At 55.6% G+C, this 23,908-nt stretch overlaps 1 protein-coding gene across 1 annotated transcript in view; it reads left to right on the top strand.

The window, feature by feature from the left end:
• Positions 1-23,908, top strand: part of LOC116953534 (colorectal mutant cancer protein-like) — a 101,051-nt gene that overhangs the window by 61,349 nt on the left and 15,794 nt on the right. Inside the window, exons 4-6 of the mRNA XM_032973818.2 lie at positions 7,940-8,103; positions 17,107-17,313; positions 23,574-23,720. Of these exons, the coding sequence (XP_032829709.1) occupies positions 7,940-8,103; positions 17,107-17,313; positions 23,574-23,720 (518 nt within the window). The remainder of the gene's footprint in view (positions 1-7,939; positions 8,104-17,106; positions 17,314-23,573; positions 23,721-23,908) is intronic.

A 23,908-nucleotide genomic window follows, 5' to 3' on the forward strand; every position in this document is an offset into this window, starting at 1 on the left:
TTTCAGTTTTTTACTTTTTTGTTACACGCGGGCTGCAAAAACTAATCGATTGAACAAGCTCGCAGCGGTGTGTGCCGTCGCGCGCACAAAAGCTCTCCCAGCCTCACCCACACCACCAGCTCAAAAGAACTGAACGCGTGGCCGATTCGTCGCCTGGAAGCCGCCGACACTCTTGAACGTGGCGAGACAACGGGGCAACCGTCAGACCGCTTTCGTCTTCGTTAGGACTCGTCGGTCAACGTCGTTCGCTGCTGCTGCTGCTGCTGCTGCGTGCCCCTGGGAGCCCCGTATACGGAAACGCTCGTAACCTTGAAACGATTGGAAGAACCCCGCGAACTCTTTACCTCGAGGCAGCAATGACTCGGATCCGTAACGACGATGAACGCCCATCACGCCGGAAGCGTCGTCGCGATGGGCCTGAAGGAGGTGGCTACAGAACTACTTGCGAGGGAGGAGATCCCTGGCGAGCGATTTGTTTTATCCGCACGGCTGGAGGTGTAACTTCACGCACGCCCCCTGCCACGGACAATTGTTTGTGATGTAGAAGGGAAACAATAAAATAATAAAAATATAAAACAATAAAATTCTCACGACGTTGCGAATGCAACACAAGCAATCATCATCAGGTGTGAAAACCACAGCAAGAAAATTAAAAAAGTGGCGGTTTTTTTAACGTTAGCACCACAGAGAGCGATTTGGCAGTTGTGGTGCTAACGTAAAAAAAAAACGCCACTTTGTTTTTTCAAATTTTCTTGCTGTGGTTTTCACACCTGATGATGATTGCTTGTGTTGCAGTCAAAACGTCGTGAGAATTTAATTGTTTTATATTTGTATTATTTTATTGTTTCCCTTCTACGTGACTTTACCGAAAGAACCAAGAATATGAATCCCTGCAGTCACAAAAGCTTTAAATCAAAATTTGTTTGTGATGTGTTAAAATACATTTTTACTTGAGAGATTAGAATGTAGGCATATTAATTGACAAAACCAAAATGTAATATCGTGGATTCTATTTCACTGTCATTTGTGACCGGACTGAAACCACCAACTCCCTCTGCACTTGAGCACCCCCCTCGTTTAATCCCAGGCAGGGAATACAACCTGGAATCGACCCCGGGTTCTCAGTCGTGTCGGCCGATGACCAAATCACCCGGAAACCAAATCGAACTACTAACTTGTTTTTTTTTTTTTACCAGGTAAGGCCCCGCTGAAGCTGTATGGCTCTTTTTCAGAAGCGACCTGGCCATTGCAAATGAAAGCTCAACGAAGTGGCTCATCATCATCATCATAATGTGGACATTTATAGCAGCAGCCAAAGGCTCAAAACGCATGACGTTGATTGCAAATGATGGAGGGAAAAACCGGAGGACCCGGAGAAAAATCTACGCGACCATGGGGAGAGAGAGACACGCAAACTCCAAATATACAGCAGGCGTCAGGGTTGGGATCTAACTCGCGACGTCCTACATACCAGACACCGCCAGGCAACCCATTCTCGCCAGATCTCGGAAGCCCAAGCAGGCTGTTGAGCCTTCTTGGGTCGCGGGCATGGGGCCGCGTCTCGGATTTGAACTCTGACCTCTCGGCGTCTCTGACCACGGGGGTCACCGGGCCACGCGTGCTCTCCGTCGGGATTGGCTACGCCTTCACCGAGGTTGGCGCCGGGGGTGGTTTGAGGGGGAGAGGGGGCCACTCGTGCCGCCCGTGTCGGTACTCGGCCGCCTCCGCCGTCGAGCCCCTGAGGCTGCGACGCACCTGCGACGAGCACGGTCGGCTACGTACGGCGCGAAATAAGTCCGGCGTACGTGACGTACTGACGTGACGTACTGACGTGACGTACTGACGTGACGTACTGACGTGACGTACTGACGTGACGTACTGACGTGACGTACTGACGTGACGTACTGACGTGACGTACTGACGTGACGTACTGACGTGACGTACTGACGTGACGTACTGACGTGACGTACTGACGTGACGACGATCGTGATCTGTCTGTTGTCGAGGGTGTTTACTTTTTTTATTTTTTGTTTTTGGGGGGGGGGCGCGAGGTGGTGGTGGGGGCAGCACTGGAAGCAATCCGAGGTTCAGGGCCCCGACAGTTATCGCCCGGGCGGGGTTGGCAAGGGGGCCTCCTCCTGCTCGTCGCTGCCACCGCCGCACGTAGCCAGATTGTGAGGGTGGTCGGTCTCCCGCCAGGCGTGGCTGTGTCCCCCCACCACCCCCTACAACAGCTGCTGCCCCCCCCCCGCCGTGTCTATAAATACTCGTCGAGTAACGAGACCCGCGTGGGGGGAGCCGCCGCGGTGAAGAAACTCGCCCGCCCGCTCGCTCGCTCGTCTTGAGCCGTCTACATTTCGTCCGGAGAGATTTTTTTTTGCTAATTTTTTTTTTTCTCCCGGGGCCATGCTTGTGACCTTCCTTGCCCTAACTTGATAACGAAGCCGGCACCCCGCCCCCCCAACCCCCGCCCCAACCCCCACCCCTTCATGAGTAGCTAGCAGGAGCAGTTGCCGGCGAGCGACGGGGTAACCGTTGGGGAGATGCGCCGCCGGGCACCGATCTGGAGGCGCTCGTGAGCCGGCGATGTTTCGGTTTTCGAAGTTGCGGAAAGCGGAGAGTGGAGCGCGGAGAGCGGAGAGCGGAGCCTGGCCGGGTGTTGTCGTCTTCGAGTCTCGTGTCCGGTTCACGGAGCGTGCTACGTCGGCCGGGGGCAACCCCAAACATTTGTGGCACAAATTCGGCCCAAGTTGGATTCCTGCTGCTGCTGCTGTCGCCCCATCTTGGAGGTGGCGATACCGAGTTCCGTGTATCTATGTTGAACTTCTTTCGTACCGGACGTAGCGATACCGAGTTCCGTGTATCTATGTTGAACTTCTTTTGCACCGGACGTAGCCAACCGTGTTAATTGGAGGTGAAGAATGACAAACTAAACGCAAAAGCTCAAGTTCTCAAGAAATGAGTTTGTCAATCTAGATGATGATTTAAAAGTACAAAACTCCGGTGGCTTCCTAATATCGGAAGGGAGAGCATTCAAGACGGCCGCAGAAGCGCATCTGAAAGCGCCACGCGACGACGTGGTGACCACCGTCTTTGTCCGGTGACTATAGCCAAAAGCCGCTCCTGCTGCTGCGAGAACGACCAGAGTTTGCGTGATGATGGTTTATGCTCCTTCACGAGATCATTTGTGGCCAGTGCTTGGCGTGCATAATGAGCCCAATGTCGTGAACTATTCATATTCTTTGGGCCTTTCGGTAAAGTCACGTGTGATAGATTCAAAGAAAACAAGGGCTGCCAGGGTAAGCCCTTTGATTGGTGGAAAACCCACCACTGCCGCAGTTGCTTCCCACCACCTGCATTGGCATTGGCTGCTGACATTTGGGCTACGCCCATCTATAAATCTTCATAAGCAGTTTGTCTTTAGAAGCGAACCCCCCTTTTCCTGATGACGACCGCTTGCGTTGCGATCGAAACGTCGTAGTTTTTTTGTTATTTCTTTGAACCTATCCACGTGACTTTACCGAAAGAAGCAAAGAATATGATTCCTGCAGTCACGAAAGCTCTCGGTCAAGACGTAACCTATTCGTTCAGCAACCGGAAGCCACTGCGACTCGGACGATCACCCGGTGCTTCTGCTGTCCCCAACAGTGAAGCGGTGGTCCAGGTCACCGGCGATCCGACGCTCGCTCGCTCATTCGCCCGTTCGCCGGAGGGGTGGGTGGGGGGGGTCAGTCGCGCACCCTTAGCGCTCTTATACCGCTGCAGCTGCTGCTACTGCCGTGTGCACTTCGCTCGTTGATTACTTCACCCAAGTTAAGGACTCAGTCTACCAGACTGACTTTTTAATTTAACCACTATGGTGTATACCCGTCAACGCCTCATCAGTGCCCTACCTTATAGCAGACCAATTCAGACCGTATTGATCACCCCGTGCCCTTCTAAATCTCAACGTTTATCCCACAAAGTCCCACCACAAGTGAGAAACACAAACGCCGTATGGACCCTGCAAACTCAATTTCCCCCATTACTCAGCTTATCGTAAGTTAGCGACGCTGCCTGCGGCGTTGACGGTCAGCAGGGCGCCACGCTTGCAATCCATAGGTCGTCGGTTCGACTCCACCTCCCTGCGCGGCGGTCTAAACGCTCGCAAAGTGTCCAAAATCCACCCACCCCCCTGCCTCTTGTCAACCCAGCAGCACTCTAAATGTATTATGTTGAACTTCTTTCGCACCGTACGTGGCCAAACGTGTTAATCGAAGGAGCGGGTACGTACGTTACCCTTCTTTCGCAGCGTACGTAGCCAACAATCGCGCTAATCGCAAATGTGCTTCTCCACAGTCGATTGGCGGGACGCGTTGCGCGGTGGGGTAAAGTGTGGCTAGCGTGGAAGAGTAGGCCAAAAACGCCTCTAGAGGGGCTATAGAGCTCGTTCGTTTGGAGGCTGCTGCCAGCGGCGATGCGAGCGAGCGATCGCAGGGCTGCGCCTTTGGCCTATACAAGGACTCTTTGTTTACGAATGAGTGGGGTTCCAGAGGTCTGTTCATAAGCCGATTTGTTCGTCAGTACAACTTTACTCCTGTCGATTCCAAACATGTTGTACGGCATGTACACTAAACAAGGGGAATTGGTTTAAAAGTTGTATAATCTCCTGTAGATGTAGATGCCACTGGTTCTTCACGTTGTGCAGATGTAGATGCCACTGGTTCTTCACGTTCTGCGGATGGAGATGCCACTGGTTCTTAATGTTCTGCTGATGGAGATGTCACTGGTTATTCACGTTCTGTTGGTGTAGATGCCACTGGTTCTTCACGTTCTGCAGGTGTAGATGCCACTGGTTCTTCACGTTCTGTAGATGTAGATGCCACTGGTTCTTCACGTTGTGCAGATGTAGATGCGACTGTTTCTTCACGTTCTGCTGATGTAGATGCCACTGGTTCTTCACGTTCTGCAGATGTAGATGTAACTGGTTCTTCACGTTCTGCAGGTGTAGATGCCACTGGTTATTCGTGTTCTGCAGCTGTAGATGCCACTGGTTCTTCACGTTCTGCAGATGTAGATGCCACTGGTTCTTCACGTTCTGCAGATGTAGATGCCACTGCTTCTTCACGTTTTGTAGATGTAGATGCCACTGGTTCTTCACGTTGTGCAGATGTAGATGCTACTGTTTCTTCACGTTCTGCTGATGTAGATGCCACTGGTTCTTCACGTTATGCAGATGTAGATGTAACTGGTTCTTCACGTTCTGCAGGTGTAGATGCCACTGTTTCTTCACGTTCTGTAGACGTAGATGCCACTGCTTCTTCACTTTCTGCAGATGTAGATGCCACTGGTTCTTCACGTTGTGCTCATGTAGATGCCACTGTTTCTTCACGTTCTGTAGATGTAGATGCCACTGGTTCTTCACGTTCTGCAGATGTAGATGCCACTGGCTCTTCACGTTCTGTAGATGTAGATGCCAATGGTTCTTCATGTTCTGCAGATGTAGATGCCTCTGGTTCTTCACGTTCTGTAGATGTAGATGCCACTGGTTCTTCACGTTTTGTAGATGTAGATGGCACTGGTTCTTCATGTTCTGCAGATGTAGATGCCACTGGTTCTTCACGTTCTGTAGATGTAGATGCCACTGGTTTTTCATGTTCTGCAGATGTAGATGCCTCTGGTTCTTCACGTTCCGCAGATGTAGATGCCACTGGTTCTTCACGTTCTGCAGATGTAGATGCCACTGGTTCTTCACGTTCCGCAGATGTAGATGCCACTGGTTCTTCACGTTGTGCAGATGTAGATGCCACTGGTTCTTCACGTTCCGCAGATGTAGATGCCACTGGTTCTTCACGTTGTGCTCATGTAGATGCCACTGTTTCTTCACGTTCTGTTGATGTAGATGCCACTGGTTCTTAATGTTCTGCAGATGTAGATGCCTCTGGTTCTTCACGTTCTGCAGATGTAGATGCCACTGCTTCTTCACTTTCTGCAGATGTAGATGCCACTGGTTCTTCACGTTGTGCAGATGTAGATGCCACTGGTTCTTCACGTTGTGCAGATGTAGATGCTACTGTTTCTTCACGTTCTGCTGATGTAGATGCCACTGGTTCTTCACGTTATGCAGATGTAGATGTAACTGGTTCTTCACGTTCTGCAGGTGTAGATGCCACTGTTTCTTCACGTTCTGTAGACGTAGATGCCACTGCTTCTTCACTTTCTGCAGATGTAGATGCCACTGCTTCTTCACTTTCTGCAGATGTAGATGCTACTGGTTCTTCACGTTGTGCTCATGTAGATGCCACTGTTTCTTCACGTTCTGTAGATGTAGATGCCACTGGTTCTTCACGTTCTGCAGATGTAGATGCCACTGGCTCTTCATGTTCTGTGGATGTAGATGCCAATGGTTCTTCATGTTCTGCAGATGTAGATGCCTCTGCTTCTTCACGTTCTGTAGATGTAGATGCCACTGGTTCTTCACGTTTTGTAGATGTAGATGGCACTGGTTCTTCATGTTCTGCAGATGTAGATGCCACTGTTTCTTCACGTTCTGTAGATGTAGATGCCACTGGTTCTTCATGTTCTGCAGATGTAGATGCCTCTGGTTCTTCACGTTCCGCAGATGTAGATGCCACTGGTTCTTCACGTTCTGCAGATGTATATGCCACTGGTTCTTCACGTTCCGCAGATGTAGATGCCACTGGTTCTTCACGTTGTGCAGATGTAGATGCCACTGGTTCTTCACGTTCCGCAGATGTAGATGCCTCTGTTTCTTCACCTTCCGCAGATGTAGATGCCACTGGTTCTTCATGTTCTGCAGATGTAGATGCCACTGGTTCTTCACGTTCTGCAAATGTAGATGCCACTGGTTCTTCACGTTCCGCAGATGTAGATGCCACTGCTTCTTCACGTTCTGCAGATGTAGATGCCACTGGTTCTTCACGTTCTGCAGATGTAGATGCCACTGGTTCTTCATGTTCTGTAGATGTAGATGCCACTGGTTCTTCATGTTCTGCAGATTTTAGTTTTGGAGATCGCTGTTTATCGTATGGGGGGGGGGGGGCGGCATGACGCGTGCGTCTGCAAGCGCCAGTGGACTGTGCTCCGCGTCATTTTAATAAAATAAATTTGATCGTTTTTTTAGTTTAATGGACGCTCAAATATCGCCGGTTTAAATCCCCGTGACATTAATTCGGGCTGATTTACCGAGCAGCCGGGCTGGCTTCGACCGTTAAAGTTCGGCCGTTTTTCCATCTAGACAAGTAGGGCGCGCATGCCCGCACGCACGCACGCACGCGGCGCTACCGGCACTGATAAGTGCCGTAATGCAGCACGCCGATCGTTCGTCTGTCCGTTTAGCTCCGTGGGAGTGCCTGTCGTGTCGGGCTCTGCTGGGGCTGCTCGCCTGTTGACCAACCCCCCCCCCCCCGCCGCGCACCACCGATTGGCACGGTTGGATACGTACGGCGCAACAGAATTTCGACATGCACACATACACCGCGCGCCCGCTTAGCAAGCTTGGCTACGCACGGTGCGAAAGAAGTTCAAAATGCATCGTTACTCTGAACGCACGTTGATTCTAAATGTGGAGGAGAAAACCGGGGACCCGGAGAGAAAAATCCACGCGACCACCACGGGGAGAGAGAGACACGCTTACTCCGAATATACAGCTGGCGTCGGGGTCGGAATCGAACCCACGGCCTCCTATAATGCCGCGTGTACCGCGCGCGACATTTCACGGGCGTCATAAATTAGCCGAGCTCCGTGTCAATTCAAAGCGGGACCGATCGCCGCTGCTGACAGAGCGGCCTCCACTAGGAGGGGTAGGCCTAGAGGGCCACCGCCCCCACCCACCCAACCCCGCCACCTCTTGGGTATTTGGGCCGGTTCCCGAAGCGTGGGACCCACACTTTACCCCACCGATGTGCCGAACCTGAACCCGTCGCTTTGCCGCCCGCAGACGGGAGCAGCGACCTGAACTCGGAGCTGCAGCGCGTGCTCTCGGGCCTCGAGAGCGCCGTGTGCGGCCGCAAGAAGAGCGGCTGCAGCATCTCCGCCGCCGAGGTGGAGCGGCACATGGACCAGCTGACGGCCGCCAGCGAGCACTGCGACCTCGCCATCAAGGTGCGACGGCGGCGTGACGTCGGTGTGACGACGGTGTGATGCCGGCGTGACGACGGTGTGACGAAGGTGTGACGTCGGCGTGACGGCGTGACGACGGTGTGACGACGGTGTGACGACGGTGTGATGACGGTCGTCGCGACAGCGAAAACTTTCACAGCGCTTGCACTTGTTCCGTCGTCAGTCTTTGTTAGCGTGGGGCAGTGCCTTGATCATCATCAGCAGCAGCAGCATCGCGATGTCGCTTGGTGAATTATTCTGCAGCCGAAGCGTCGTTCAAACAACAACAACATCGGCAAACGTACGATTGTGATCTGAGACGATAGGAACGAGGGGGGGGGAGGGGAGGGCCCCCCTTGGGGGTGCTCAAGGGAGCCGGCTTCGGTGTCTCGCTTGCCCCTCTCAGTTCGTGGCTCCTCCACGCACAGAGGTACCGATTAATCGCTCTGCCGAACGATGTGAATAGGTTTTCCCCTTTTTTTTGGCAACAGAACAGCTGCGTTAAGATATCAAAACACCAAACTGAAACCTTTTTACAAGGAATCGCGTCTGCGTTAACCGCAATGCGCTTGTGGTCAGAATGCAAACAAAAAACACACTCTGATAACATGATGCATTGTCCTTGAAACCGATTGGTCCACACCAGAGACGGCTTTCTTTAGAGCATCGTCTCTAAAACGGTGTGAGAACAGAGGACGCGTTGTGGAATTTCTCGGTTCCTCCCCCCGCCGGGAAAATCTAAATCAAAAATTTCCGCGTCGATGGCGCCATCCGCCGCTCACTCCGCTCATCTCGGATTTACGCCGCGGTCAAGCATTGCGAGTCGCCGGGCAGAAATCGGCGGGGGCAGAATTATCGTGAGCTCGGAGAGGAGGGGCGCGGTGTGGGGGGGGGGCGTGGAGGGTGGGGGGGGCGGGGGGAGTGGAGGGTGGGGGGGGGAAGTTCCAGGCACTGATCGACCACCCCACGGGTGCTGCCTATTTTATCACCCGTGTAGGTTGTTGTGAGCTGGCCGGCCACGAACCGTGGCGTGCGTGCGCCCGCGCATTACCGCCCGCAGGTTCCGCGCCGTTGAGGGAGTCGGCGCCGGCCGCCGTGAACAATCGAACTTTATTTTGTTTTATTCCCGTCGTGCGAAATATTCGCTGTCGGGTCCTCGATGATCGAGCACGCAGCATGCCGCAGCTACCACCAGGAATCTTCACCACCCTCTCCACTCACCACCCTCTCACCACCACCCTCTCACCACCACCCTCTCACCACCACCCACTCACCACCACCCTCTCCCACTCACCACCACCCTCTCACCACCACCCTCTCCCACTCACCACCACCCTCTCACCACCACCCTCTCCCACTCACCACCACCCTCTCACCACCACCCTCTCACCACCACCCTCTCCTACTCACCACCACCCTCTCCACTCACCACCCTCTCCCACTCACCACCACCCTCTCACCACCACCCTCTCACCACCACCCTCTCACCACCACCCACTCACCACCCTCTCCACTCACCACCACCCACTCACCACCACCCTCTCCCACTCACCACCACCCTCTCCCACTCACCACCACCCTCTCCCACTCACCACCACCCACTCACCACCACCCACTCACCACCACCCTCTCCACTCACCACCCTCTCCCACTCACCACCACCCTCTCACCACCACCCTCTCACCACCACCCTCTCCCACTCACCACCACCCTCTCACCACCACCCTCTCCACTCACCACCACCCACTCACCACCACCCTCTCACCACCACCCTCTCCCACTCACCACCACCCACTCACCACCACCCTCTCCCACTCACCACCACCCTCTCCCACTCACCACCACCCTCTCCCACTCACCACCACCCACTCACCACCACCCTCTCACCACCACCCTCTCCCACTCACCACCACCCACTCACCACCACCCTCTCCCACTCACCACCACCCTCTCCCACTCACCACCACCCTCTCCCACTCACCACCACCCACTCACCACCACCCACTCACCACCACCCTCTCCACTCACCACCCTCTCCCACTCACCACCACCCTCTCACCACCACCCTCTCACCACCACCCTCTCCCACTCACCACCACCCACTCACCACCACCCTCTCACCACCACCCTCTCCACTCACCACCACCCACTCACCACCACCCTCTCACCACCACCCTCTCCCACTCACCACCACCCACTCACCACCACCCTCTCCCATTCACCACCACCCTCTCCCACTCACCACCACCCACTCACCACCACCCTCTCCACTCACCACCCTCTCCCACTCACCACCACCCTCTCACCACCACCCTCTCACCACCACCCTCTCCACTCACCACCCTCTCCCACTCACCACCACCCTCTCACCACCACCCTCTCACCACCACCCTCTCCCACTCACCACCACCCACTCACCACCACCCACTCACCACCACCCTCTCCCACTCGCCACCACCCACTCACCACCACCCTCTCACCACCACCCTCTCCCTCTCACCACCACCCTCTCCCACTCACCACCACCCTCTCACCACCACCCTCTCACCACCACCCTCTCACCACCACCCTCTCCCACTCACCACCACCCACTCACCACCACCCACTCACCACCACCCTCTCCACTCACCACCCTCTCCCACTCACCACCACCCTCTCACCACCACCCTCTCACCACCACCCTCTCCACTCACCACCCTCTCCCACTCACCACCACCCTCTCACCACCACCCTCTCACCACCACCCTCTCCCACTCACCACTACCCACTCACCACCACCCACTCACCACCACCCTCTCCCACTCGCCACCACCCACTCACCACCACCCTCTCACCACCACCCTCTCCCTCTCACCACCACCCTCTCCCACTCACCACCACCCTCTCACCACCACCCTCTCACCACCACCCTCTCCCACTCACCACCACCCACTCACCACCACCCTCTCCCACTCACCACCACCCTCTCACCACCACCACCACCACCCTCTCACCACCACCCTCTCACCACCACCCTCTCCCACTCACCACCACCCTCTCACCACCACCCTCTCCCACTCACCACCACCCACTCACCACCACCCTCTCCCACTCACCACCACCCTCTCACCACCACCCTCTCACCACCACCCTCTCCCACTCACCACCACCCTCTCACCACCACCCTCTCCACTCACCACCACCCTCTCACCACCACCCTCTCCACTCACCACCACCCTCTCACCACGGGCAGAGTTCAGGGGGGTGATACGGTGGGGGCGATGGGGGTGGGGGGTGTTTGTGAACTTGAGCGAGTCTCAAGAAGGGGGCCAAGAGGCTCCTGGGAAGGGAACGCTCTGTCGATACGGCACAAAGAGCACAAAGAGCACAAAGAGCGCGCTTGCTCCTGCGCTCCGCTCGCCCCTCGCTCTCTCTCTCTCGCTCTCCCATACGGGCTCGCTCGCTCGCTCGCTCACTCGCTTGTGTGCGTGAGCGCATCGATTTGGCAAGGGATTTTTTTGGTTTTGTTTAATGGGCCTATGCACCCCCCCTCCCCCCTCCACTCCTTTACCTCCCTCCACCCTCTGGCCACGGATGTGTTGCCCAAGTGTCAAGAAGCCTTGAGCTGCAGCCGTTACGTTGAGAACGGGAACCCCCAGCACAACACCCCCCCCCCCCTCCCCCCCCGCTTCCCCCTTGCACGAGACGATCAAACGCGGATTTCTACAGCGTCTGAATACACGGGGCCACGTCGCAAGAGGGTGGGGGGGGGGGAATGGTGGCAGTGGCCGTGGTGCTGGGGGGGGGGGGGTAACGACGGCGTGCAGGATTCGTCGAGCGGCCTGCGAGAGCGTGGATCTTCAGGTCGCGTGCGTGAGGATTAATGCTTCTCTGATTCGTGCGTCCGTGCGCTTGTAATGGGTTCACGTCACCCCTACGGCCCACTCGAGGTGCTGCCATTCATCATAGTGTACGTTTAGTTTTTTTTTTAAATAATTTATTGAACGGGAATAGCCGTCCCGGATCATGACATTTCATTGAATCGCTGGGCAGGGTTGAGTGGTGGTGGTGGTCGTGGTGGCGGTGGCGGCGGTGGCGGCGGTGGCGCTGGCGGCGGTGGTGGTGGTGGCAGTGGTGGTGGCGGTGGTGGTGGCGGTGGTGGTGGCGGTGGTGGTGGTGGTGGTGGTGGCGGTGGTGGTGGCGGTGGTGGCGGTGGTGGTGGTGGCAGTGGTGGTGGCGGTGGTGGTGGCGGTGGTGGTGGCGGTGGTGGCGGTGGCGGTGGTGGTGGTGGCGGTGGTGGTGGCGGCGGTGGTGGTGGCGGCGGTGGTGGTGGCGGTGGTGGTGGTGGTGGTGGTGGCGGTGATGGTGGTGGTGGCGGTGGTGGCGGCGGCAGCGGCAGTGGTGGCGGTGGTGGCGGCTACACTGCTGCACGTGGCTGCTGCCTGTAATCCGGCAAGCGCTGTGGAAGCGGCAGCGAGGGTTGGTAGATCACCGCACGGATGTTGTCGTTGCTGTTGTGAAACTGCCTTCACCGTGGGTGTCGAGGAGGGGGAGGAAGGATGGGAGGGTCTCTGGCTCGCCAGGTGAAGGCAGTCACGGCAACACCGGAGGGCTCCAAACGTTCCTTCGGCACGGGATCGAGTGTTGCGCCATCGCGCCCCCATTTCACCCCACGTGTGAACGCTTCGTGAATCGATGGACAAATGACGAATGGGCTTCTTTACCCACCTCTGCCAATAAAACAGGAGGCGTCAAGATGTTCAAGCGCCAAATGTGTTAACCACACGCAACTTGTGGCAAAAAAAATGTGCAAACGAGCACGCTATGATAATGTTGCCACAAAAGTCGAAGCTTATTCTTGTTATTTTTTTCCCCCCATCATTTTGATACCTGCAAGAAGGTCCCCATAGATACTCGTTAATTGGCAGGAAACGCCGTCTCTGCGGTCACGTGAATTTTCATCGCTGGGTCTGGTTTGGAATCCGGCGTATTCGAGCTGCTAGAAATGTCAAAGTATTTGGCTGCTGCACATTTCCACGTGATGAGCCAACTTCGTTGAGCTATCGTTCGTGGACAGGTCGCCGCTGAAAAAAAAGCTACGTAGCTCAGTTGGGCCCCTTTACCTGGTCAAATTTTAAAAAAAAAAAAAATATTTTTAACAGTGCCTTTGCCTCCGTAGTGATGTTTAGCCACGCGTGCTAATGTGCACGGCTTAGTGCTCTGACACATTTGTTAATGCGGCGATTCGGAGAAATTTGTGTCCGCTCTCAGTCTCGTAACGGCGCGCGCCGGCGCCGTTGAAAGGGACCGCGTCTCATCTGCCGCGTGCAACCTTCGCCGAAGCGGCGCACGCACACGCACACACGCACACGCACACACACGCACACGCACGCACACGCACACGCACGCGCACACACGCACACACACGCACACACACGCACGCGCGCGGTCGGACGCTTGTTCAATGGTGTGCGTGAGAAAACTATACATTCGTGTGTCTGTATTACAAATACAACATTCGACTCGCGAAAATGATTGGATGTGAAAGCAAATCGAATGATTGATTGCTTTTTGGTTTACGTGCCGTCTCTTTCTCTCTGCGCATCTTCGCGAAGGAAGGCGCTGCTGATGTTGCTGCTGCTGATTATGATGCTGCTGCTGATACTGATGATGCTGCTGCTGATACTGCTGCTGATACTGATGATGCTGCTGATACTGCTGCTGATACTGCTGCTGATACTGCTGCTCCTGCTGCTGCAGCGTTCCACAGGCACGGCCTGCGGTAGTTTCACAGGTGGCATGTAGTATTATTATTATTTTTTCTACCACAAATAATCTTTTGACTTAAAGCTTTCGGGTCTGCAGGAATTTATATTCTTTGGGTCTTTCGATAAAGTCACGTAGATAGGTTCAGATAAAATAACAAAAAATGACAAAAATCTGATGACAAACGCTTGTGTTGCGATCAAAACGTCGATGTTTTTTCGTTATTTTTTGTTATTTTCTTTGAACCTATCTACGTGACTAAGACCCAAAGAACACAATGAAAATTATATTCATCATTTATTTACTTGCATAATTTCGGTCGACACGCGTGTTGCATTAACTGGGGGGGGCGGCCTGTCTAACCCCTCGAACCTCCACGACGACAACGATGGCGATGACAACGACGATGACGACGATGATGACGACGACGACTATGACGACGATGACGACGACGATGACGACGACGACGACGATGATGACGACGACGACGATGACGACGACGACGATGATGACGAGTATGACGACGATGACGACGATGACGACGACAATGACGACGACAATGACGACGACGATGACGACGACGACGACAATGACGACGACGACAATGACGACGACAATGACGATGATGACAACGACGATGACAACAACGACGACTATGACGACGACTATGACGACGGGCAACAAGCCGCTCGGCCACGTCGCCCTCGCTCTGCGCGTACGGTCTCCGCTCCTGTAACGCCACGCGCTTCGTTTCCACAACGCGAGCTGGATATGCAACGTGAGCGAGTGAACAGAACTACGTCGCGGCGCGAGGTAGGAACAAGCTGCCCCGGCGTAGCGTCATCGCACGGGGCGGGGTGCCGCCAGACGCGCTCTTGGTCCGGCCTGCGTCTCGCGCTCAATCGCGGGCCGCGCTTCACCACACGATGTACTTCGGGAACAGGACCGCTCCCGCGTTATAGGAGAAGGCACCGTAGGTCACGCGGGCGGCGGGGGGGGGGGGGGGCAGGCGGTGGGGGGGCAGGCGGTGGGGGGGCAGGCGGTGGGGGCAGGCGGCGGGGGCGTCACCCAACCCAAAGGCAGTTTTGGAGGCCCCGGACGTTGACTTGGAGCCGATTTTGATCGCCCGCGGTCGTTCCGCACGCGATGCCAACGGACGCCTTCTCGGCATCCGACTTCGTCGGAAAATGCCGCGTCCGCGGGCGGCCACCCGCCGATCGAGAGCTCGTCACGCCGTCTTGACGCGCGAACCCCGGCGGCGGCGGAAGTGCGCTCGCTTCGGTTGGCGGTCAACGTTCGAAGAGGTGACCCGCGACCCTGAAAAGGAGTGGCGGGTGCCCTCCCCGTGGTCGCCCCCCCCCTCCCGCCCCCCCCCCCCCCCACGTGATCCATGGATCAAACAAATCGCTGGAGACGCCGGCGCACGGCAGCGAGAGCCGTTGACGCGAACGCTGTCGCGAGAGGTCACGCGTTGGGAGCAGCGCTCCTTCGCCGACCGTGTGTGGTGAATGAGTGAGTGCTTGGTCGCTGTCGTGCCCACGTCTGTCGCAGCTTGAGTTCACTGCTTGTGTCGACGCTTGTGTGACCACGTGGCATGACCACGTGGCGTGTGACCGCTTGTGTGACCACTTGTGTGACCATGGGACGTGTAACCGCTTGTGTGACCGCTTGTGTCGCGGCTTGTGTGACCATGTGGGGTGACCACTTGTGTGACCACGTGGCATGTGACCGCTTGTGTGACCGCATGTGTTTACCGTGGGACGTGTAACCGCTTGTGTCACCGCTTGTGTGACCGCTTGTGTAACCGCTTGTGTCACCGCTTGTGTGACCGCTTGTGTGTCGTCGGTAGTGAGCACTGTCACGATCGTGGCTGGCCGCGCGGTGGTCAACGAGCGTCGCTCCCCTGTCGTCCGAGACCGCTGGCTGCGGCACGAGATGGCGGTTTTGTTCGCTTTCCGTTGTGAATGCGGTCCCCGGTTGGGTGTAGCGAAATATTTCACGTATGTCAGTGTGTGTGTGCGCGCATGTCTTTGCCTGTACGTGTGGGGAGCGGTAGTGTCGTGGTTAGCTCACTGCGCTACGAACCCGGCAACCCGAGTTCGATTACCGCTCACGGCCAACACCGGTGATGATTATCAAAACCGGTTCTGGGCCTCCCCTAGGTTTACTCAGCCTCATATGAGTACCTGGTGCGGTGTGTAAACATCGTCACTAGGGAGACAAGGGCGGCCGGTTGTGGTGCTGGCCACCCACCCCCTGCTCACGAACAGCACTTGCCCCAACAGTCTGTTCAGGCTATACGGGGGATCTTTGTCTTTGTGTGTGTACGTTGACACAGTAGGGGGCACAGGTGGTGCGTCAGCCAGTCATCTCAGTCAGTCGACCCGTGGCACCTGGGTCTGCCCCGTGACCTGCCAGCGGGCGTTCGACACTTCACGTGGCCTCAGGGTACACATGGCCTGGCACAAGTACCGTGGCGACGTCACCGCCACTTAGTGGCGAATGGCGGCTGTTGTTGTTGTTGTTGAAGCCAACCGCGCCAATCGGAGGTGCGGGGGCTAAGGACGGCGCTTCTCTGCGTGCTCTCCGGAGCTTGTCTCCATGCTTGTCGTCAATAATCCTCGGTGGCGATCGGCGTGGCACGAAACAAACAACACAACAGCAGCGCCGTCGACGCTGCGGCCTGAAAGAGGGGAAAAAAACGCAGACGCCGGGACGCTGCGTTGGGCCTCCTCGAAGCTGCCGCAACGTGACGATGTTGAACCGCCGCCACGAGTTTTGTCGGGCGAGGCCACGTTACGATTTGGCCGCGACCAGCAGGCGCGCCAAGGTCCACGCGACCGCCGTTGCCCCCCCGATGCGCCCCCCCCCCCCCCCAGCCTGGTGCTTCCACGGTTGTTGGGGCGACTTCCACGGTTGTTGGATTTCATTTCGCGCCGTACGCAGCCCAGCCGTGCTAACCGGCGGTGCGGGAAGAGAGCGGGGCCTCGTGAAAGCTGTTGCCGTCTTCCGCCCCCCCCCCCCTCCCCCAGTGATGAGAGGCCCTCCGCTGTGAACTCCAGCGCTCGACTTGTTTTCACTTCATAGCGTTTGTCCTGAGGGTGACCCCACCACCACCACCCACCACCACCACCACCACCCCATCTCAAATGAGACTCTACCCTGGTCTCTCGCGTTGAACAAATTCAACGCGACTCGGATTCAGGCGACGAACTCTGGATGACCGCCCCCTCCCCCCCCCCCTCCTCCGGCACGTCCCAGACGGTGGAGGAGCTGGAGGGCGAGCTGGGACAAGATGTGTACCCGAGCGTGGCGGAGGAGCGGGCGCGCTGGGAGAAGGAGCTGGCCGGCCTGCGGGATGAGAGCGCGGGCCTGGCCGCCCGCCTGTGCAGCAGCGAGGACGAGCTGGGCCGCACCCGTGCCTCGGCGGCCGCCGTGCGCGAGGAGCGCGACCGCCTCCGCCGCCGGGTGAGCCGCACGCCCTCTCTCGCTCTCTCTCTCGCTCTCTCTGTCTCTCTTTCACTCTCTCTCTCTGTCTCTCTTTCACTCTCTCTCTGTCTCTCTCGCTCTCTCTCTCTCGCTCGCTCTCTCTCTCGCTCGCTCTCTCGCTCTCTCTCTCGCTCGCTCTCTCTCTGTCTCTCTTTCACTCTCTGTCTCTCTCGCTCTCTCGCTCTGTCTTTTTTTCGCTCTCCCTTGCTCTCTCCCTCGCTCGCTCTCTCGCTCTCTCTCTCGCTCGCTCTCGCTCTCTCTCTCTCTCTCTCTCGCTCGCTCGCCCTCTCGCTCTCTCTCTCTCGCTCTCTCGCTCGCTCGCTCTTTCTCGCTCGCTCGCTCTCTCGCTCTCTCTCTCTCGCTCTCCCTCTCTCTCTCTCGCTCTCTCGCTCGCTCGCTCTTTCTCGCTCGCTCTCTCTCTTGCTCGCTCGCTCGCTCTTTCTCGCTCGCTCGCTCTCTCGCTCTCTCTCGCTCTCTCTCGCTCTCTCTCTCGCTCTCCCTCGCTCGCTCTCTCGCTCTCTCTCGCTCTCTCTCTCGCTCTCGCTCGCTCTCTCGCTCGTTCTCTCGCTTTCTCTCTCTTGCTCCCTCGCTCTCGCTCTCTCTTTTTTTTTACGATCAGAAGAAACAAGAAGATGCTCGGTGTAGTCGGCACTTTGCTCCGTTCATCATTTCGGTTTTTTTTCAATGCTTTGCTTTATGTTAACCCCCCACCCCCCTCCCAATTTAAATGAATGATTTCACAAAAGATTTCACGCTCTGCTCTCCTTACCCCTTCCCTTTCTCTCTACCCCCTCTCTCCCTACTCCATGTCTATGTTCCCCCTATGTTTTCTATGTAATATTTGTACTTTTATTAATATAAAAAAATTGTATGTAACTACGACAAGTGCTGCATCTGCACCCAGCCCTTCTCGCAGTCCTACGGCCTCCGACGGGTAGCTCACAATCTGCACGCAGAGCTCTCCGTCATCTGCCACCGAGCACACGGCCTCCTCTAGCGCCCACTGCTCCTTGAAGGCCGGCACGGCGTGGGTCAGCCGCGCGTGGCGGAACTCCGGCCACACCCTGGCTCCGACCAGAGCGCGGAAGATGCCCAGGCTGCTGGCCGGACGTTTTCCCTCCACGGCCACCTTCCTCGCCCTGTCTCTCTCGCTCTCTCTCTCTTTCACTCTCTCACTCTCTCTGTCTCTCTCTCTCGCTCTCTTTCTCTCTCACTGTCTCTCTCTCTCGCTGTCTGTCTCTCTCTCGCTGTCTGTTTCTCTCGCTCTCTCTCTGTCTGTCTCTCGCTCGCTCTCTCTCGCTGTCTCTCGCTGTCTGTCTCTCTCTGTCTCTCTCGCTGTCTCTCTCTGTCTCTCTCGCTGTCTCTCTCTGTCTCTCTCGCTGTGTCTCGCTGTCTCTCTCTCGCTGTCTGTCTCTCTCTCGCTGTCTGTTTCTCTCGCTGTCTCTCTCTGTCTGTCTCTCGCTCGCTCTCTCTCGCTGTCTCTCTCGCTATCTCTCTGTCTCTCTCGCTGTCTCTCTCTGTCTCTCTCGCTGTCTCTCACTGTCGCTGTCTCTATCGCTGTCTCTCGCTGTCTCTCGCTGTCTGTCTCTCTCTCGCTGTCTGTTTCTCTCACTCTCTCTCTCGCTGTCACTCTCTTGCTGTCTCTCGCTCTGTCTCTCTCTCTTGCTGTCTTTCTCTGTCTCTCTTGCTGTCTCTCGCTGTCTCTCGCTGTCTCTTTCTGTCCCTCTCTCGCTGTCTCTCGCTGTCGCTGTCTCTCTCGCTGTCTCTCTCTCTCTCGCTGTCTGTCTCTCTCGCTGTCTCTCTCTCTCTCACTGTCTCTCTCTCGCTGTCTCTCGCTGTCTCTCGCTGTTTCTCTCTGTCTCTCTCGCTGTCTCTCGCTGTCTCTCTCTCGCTGTCTCTCTCTCGCTGTCTCTCGCTGTCTCTCTCTCGCTGTCTGTTTCTCTCGCTCTCTCGCTGTCTCTCTCTCGCTGTCTCTCGCTCTCTGTCTCTCTCTCTCTCGCTGTCTCTCTCGCTGTCTCTCCCTCTCTCTCTCGCTGTCTCTCGCTGTCTCTCGCTGTCTCTCACTGTCTCTCTCGTTGTCTGTCTCTCTCGCTGTCTGTCTCTCTCGCTGTCTCTCGCTGTCTCTCTCGCGCTCTCGCGATCGTCCACCTGTCTCATTCTCCATCCTCCACTTGCCCCTCCATCCTGAGGTGCCACGGTGGCTAGGAGATGTTAACTACCTCGCTTGGTACGCAGGAGTTCCTGGGATGGATCCCGACCCTGACGCCTTTATGTATTTGGAGTTTGCGTCTTTCTCTCCCCGTGGTCGCGTGGATTTTCCTCCGGGTCCTCTGGTTTTTCTCTCCACATCTAGAATCAACGTCACGCGTTCAGAGTATTTTGCTGCTATAAATGTCCACATGATGACGGTAATCAACTTCGTTGTGCTATCATTTGTGATAGCCAGGTCGCATATGAAAAAGAGCTATGTACATCATTGGACCTCCTTTGCCAGTACCAAAATATAATATTAGGGTTTTTCCCCTTTTCTTATGGCAACAAAGCTGAAACCTGTTTTACGAGGATTCATGTCTGCATTAACCACAATACTTGCAGTCAAAGTTCAAACAAAAAACACACTGTGATAATATATGCATTGTCCTTGAATCTGATTGGTGCAAACCAGAGACAGCTTTCTTTAGAGCCTGGTCTCAATTGGTGCAAGACCAGATGACGCCAAAATGCGTTCAGCTCAAAGACGATGCACTCTCAAAGTAATGAGGGCTCGGGGCAAGCATCTACATCGTTGGACCTCCTTTGCCAGTACTAAAAAATATAATAATAGGGGTTTTTCCCCTTTTTTTCTGGCAACAAAACTGAAACCTTTTTTTACGAGGATTCATGTCTGCATTAGCCACAATACTTGCAGACCAGGCTCTAAAGAAAGCTGTCTCTGGTGTGCACCAATCAGATTCAAGGACAATGCATATATTATCAGAGTGTGTTTTTTGTTTGCATTTTGACTGCAGGTATTGTGGTTAATGCAGACATGATTCCTCGTGAAAAAGCTTTCAGTTTTGTTGCCAGAAAAAAGGGGGAAACCCTATTATAAGAGCTATGTAGTTTAGTGGGGCCTTACCTGGCAAAATGAAAAAAAGTGTTTATTATTAATTGTTTATCCCCATTCATTCTCCTCCATCCTTACCACCAAACTCGCCCTTATCCTGCACCTCGTCCTCCTCAACCTGCCACCTGCCACTTCCACTTCTCATCTTCCTCGTGAATCTCCTCCTCCTCCTGATGATGATGAAGCTCGATCTGCGGTTGACGCCTTCCCCATCTCATCTCTGTCTCTTGCCTACACCTCTCTCTGTCCCTCTCATCTCGCCTCCCAGCCCCTCCGTCTCATCCCCGCGTCTCGTCACACCGGCATCTTGCGTCCCGCATTCTCTCTCCCCCCCCCTCCCCGCCCGCGCGCCCCGCCACATCTCTCCTTCGTCGTTCCCCTGTACCGACCTTCGGTCGCCTCGCTCAGCAAATTGTGAATTTTAATGGCCGTGGATCCGCCTCGGTAACAAAAAGGAAATAATGTCCGCTGAGTGGCCCCGCTACGATCGGCCGGCGGGAGGGGAGAGGTGGTTGGGAGGGGGGCGGGGGGAGGGGATGCGGCCCTCTTCCCCCCGAGGCGAGGATTAAGCGTTCAGATTTGCCCCCCGAGATGTCAATTTACTTCTGATGTGTAATTGCGCGCGATTCGAAACAGCACGCATGCATACAAATGGCCCGTAATTACAATTCCTTGCGCACCCCACCCACCACACCCACCCACTCCACCCCCCACCCACCCCCCCCCCACTGAGCGCCCCCCCACCCTGCTCCCTGGAGCCACGAGCGTTATTATCTTAGCCGAGCAGTGCGGTGTCCATGGCAGCGGGGGGGTGGCGTTGCACCTGCCTGGTGGATCATCGTCGATTTGTCGGACGTATCTGCTGTAAGCCGTTTAGCCCGTGACATTGCTTTCTGAAAAGCTGAAAGAATATACGCACGCACGCATTATATGCTTTGCACGTACACGGCAAACACGTACAACATCTCTACTTAAAGCTTTCGTGACTGCAGGAATTGATATTCTTAAGCGATCGTCTTAAGAATATGAATAAGCGATCGTCATCCTGATGCGATCGAAACGTCGTAGTTTTTTTGCTATTTTCTTTGAACCTATCTACGTGACTTTACCGAAAGTCCCAAATAATGCGCGTCAAAAATCTCAAGCTTTGCGGAATCTTCTGTGAAACCCGGCTTGGCCTTAGAAGGGACCCGCGGCCCTGGTAGGAGCGCGAGGATGTGAGGAATGTGGGTTGCTTTTCTTGCGTTAGCCCAGGAATGTTGAGGATCCATTTGTATTGGCTACGGAAACCTTAACGCTTTAAGTGAGACGTGCATTTTTACATCGCGTAATTGCACCGGGATCGATTGCGTTTATATAAGCAAGCCGCACCCGCCTGAACATTGCCTTGAGACTCAGTGAGGCTCTTTTCTGGATGAAGTCAATTAATTATTATATGTATAATAATTATGATGATGTATTCTGCCTCCTCGCCCGTTAAAAATCCCGCATCCAGTGGGGAGATGGAGTGTTGAATTCGGCTCAGTTGTGGGAGACGGTGGCGGTCGCTTCAACCAGCAGCGGCTTGTGGCGCCGTGGTGGCTAGGAGATGTTAACTACCTCGCCAGGTATACAGGAGGTCGTGGGTTCGATCACGACCCTGACGCTGGAGTTTGCATGTCTCTCTCCCCGTGGTCGCGTGGGTCTGGTTGCTTCCCTCCTCATTTAGAATTGACATCGCGCGTTCAGAGATGATTTGGCCGCGATACATTTCCACGTGACGATGACGACGATGATGATGATGAGCCCACTTCGTTGAGCTATCATTTGTGGCAGCCGGGTCGCTTCTGAACAATAGCGCCACGGCTCAGTGGGGGGGGGGGGGCCTTACCTGGTGAAATAAAAAAAAGTTGTTTAATTTTAGTTGAAATTGACCGTAACTCACGACGACATTTTAAGTGGCAGCAGTGCCTGCACGTCCATTGAGCGCGCCGCGTGGATAATCAAACGTCGCGAGTTACCACGGCCGGTGGCGTCAAGCGCTGCGGAGCGACGGGGAAGCGCCGCAGATATTGAAAGGCGGGATGGTAAGAACAATTACGGAGTCTGTTGAATGGCTCCCGTTTCAAGCAAACTCACTAATATGATCATATATATCCCACGTCCATGAATATGATCATGATAATAATAATACAGAGCGACGTTTGGAAGACTGCCTGTCCGGCCCCAGTTATTCCTGAATGTAATCTTGGCAAATAAATTTCGATGAACTGCACCAAATAGATTTCCCCCTTTCCCCCATGCGCCGGCCGCGTGAATGAGCGCCCCCCCCCCCCTCCGCGTCTCATCTCGTGGCCTCTCTCCAGCAGCAGTAGCCGCAGCAGTATCAGCACCAGTAGCAGTACCAGCAGTAGCAGCAGCGGTAGCAGTACCAGCAGCAGTAGCAGCAGCACCAGTAGCAGTAGCAGCAGTAGCAACAGCACCAGTAGCAGCAGCACCAGCAGCAGCACCAGCAGCAGGAACACCAGTAGCAACAGTAGCAGTAGCAGCAGTAGCAGCAGCACCAGCAGCAGCACCAGCAGCAGGAAAACCAGTAGCAGCAGTAGCAGTAGTAGCAGCACCAGTAGCAGCAGTACCAGCAGTAGCAGCAGTAGCAGAAGCAGCCCTTCTGTTAACAAATTTCTACCATTGGTAAGTGCCTTCATCCACCTAGCGTAGCGGGATTGCGTGTGGAAATGTATAGCAGCCAAATAGTGTTATCAAACACACATTGATTCTAAACGTGGAGGGAAAAAATGGGAGGACCCCGGATAAAAATCCACACGGCCACGGGAAGAGAGAGAGAGAGACGCAAACTCCAATTATACAGCAGGCGTCGGAGTAGGGAGCGAACCCACGACCTCCTGCATCCCGGGCGAGGTAGTTAACATCTTCTTGCCACCGTGATGATGATGAGAGAGAGACGCACACAAACTCCAAATATACAGCAGGCGTCAGGGTCCTGTATCCCGGGCGAGAGAGTTAACATCTCCTTGCCACCGAGGAGGGCTGTCGCGTCGCGGCGTCGAACGGACGGGCGGTGCTAAAGGGCTGGGTTGCTCGGCCTCTCCGTCCCCTCTCTCTCTCTTCGTGCGCGGCGTGGGGGGAGGTTCAGGTGCGCGAGCTGCAGACTCGCCTGCAGAGCGTCCAGGCGGCGGCGCCCTCCAGCCCTGGCCGCCTTGGCCCCACGAGCCGAGCGGTCAACCCCAGCACGGGCGAGCTGAGCACGAGCAGCAGCAGCAACGACCTGCCCGTCGCCAAGGCAACGCACGCACGCGCACCCGCACACGCACGCACGCACACATGCACACGCGCACACACACACACGCACACACACACGCGCACCCGCACACACACACACACACGTGCACACACACACGCACGCACACACGCGCACACGCACACACACGCACCGCCAATGAGGCCGATGCGGGAGGGGGGGGAGGGGCT

Source organism: Petromyzon marinus, chromosome 52 (assembly GCF_048934315.1).
Source record: "Petromyzon marinus isolate PM22_M1 ecotype Great Lakes invasive population chromosome 52, UKy_Petmar_22M1.pri1.0, whole genome shotgun sequence".
In the NCBI taxonomy this organism is placed as follows: Eukaryota; Metazoa; Chordata; class Hyperoartia; order Petromyzontiformes; family Petromyzontidae; genus Petromyzon; species Petromyzon marinus.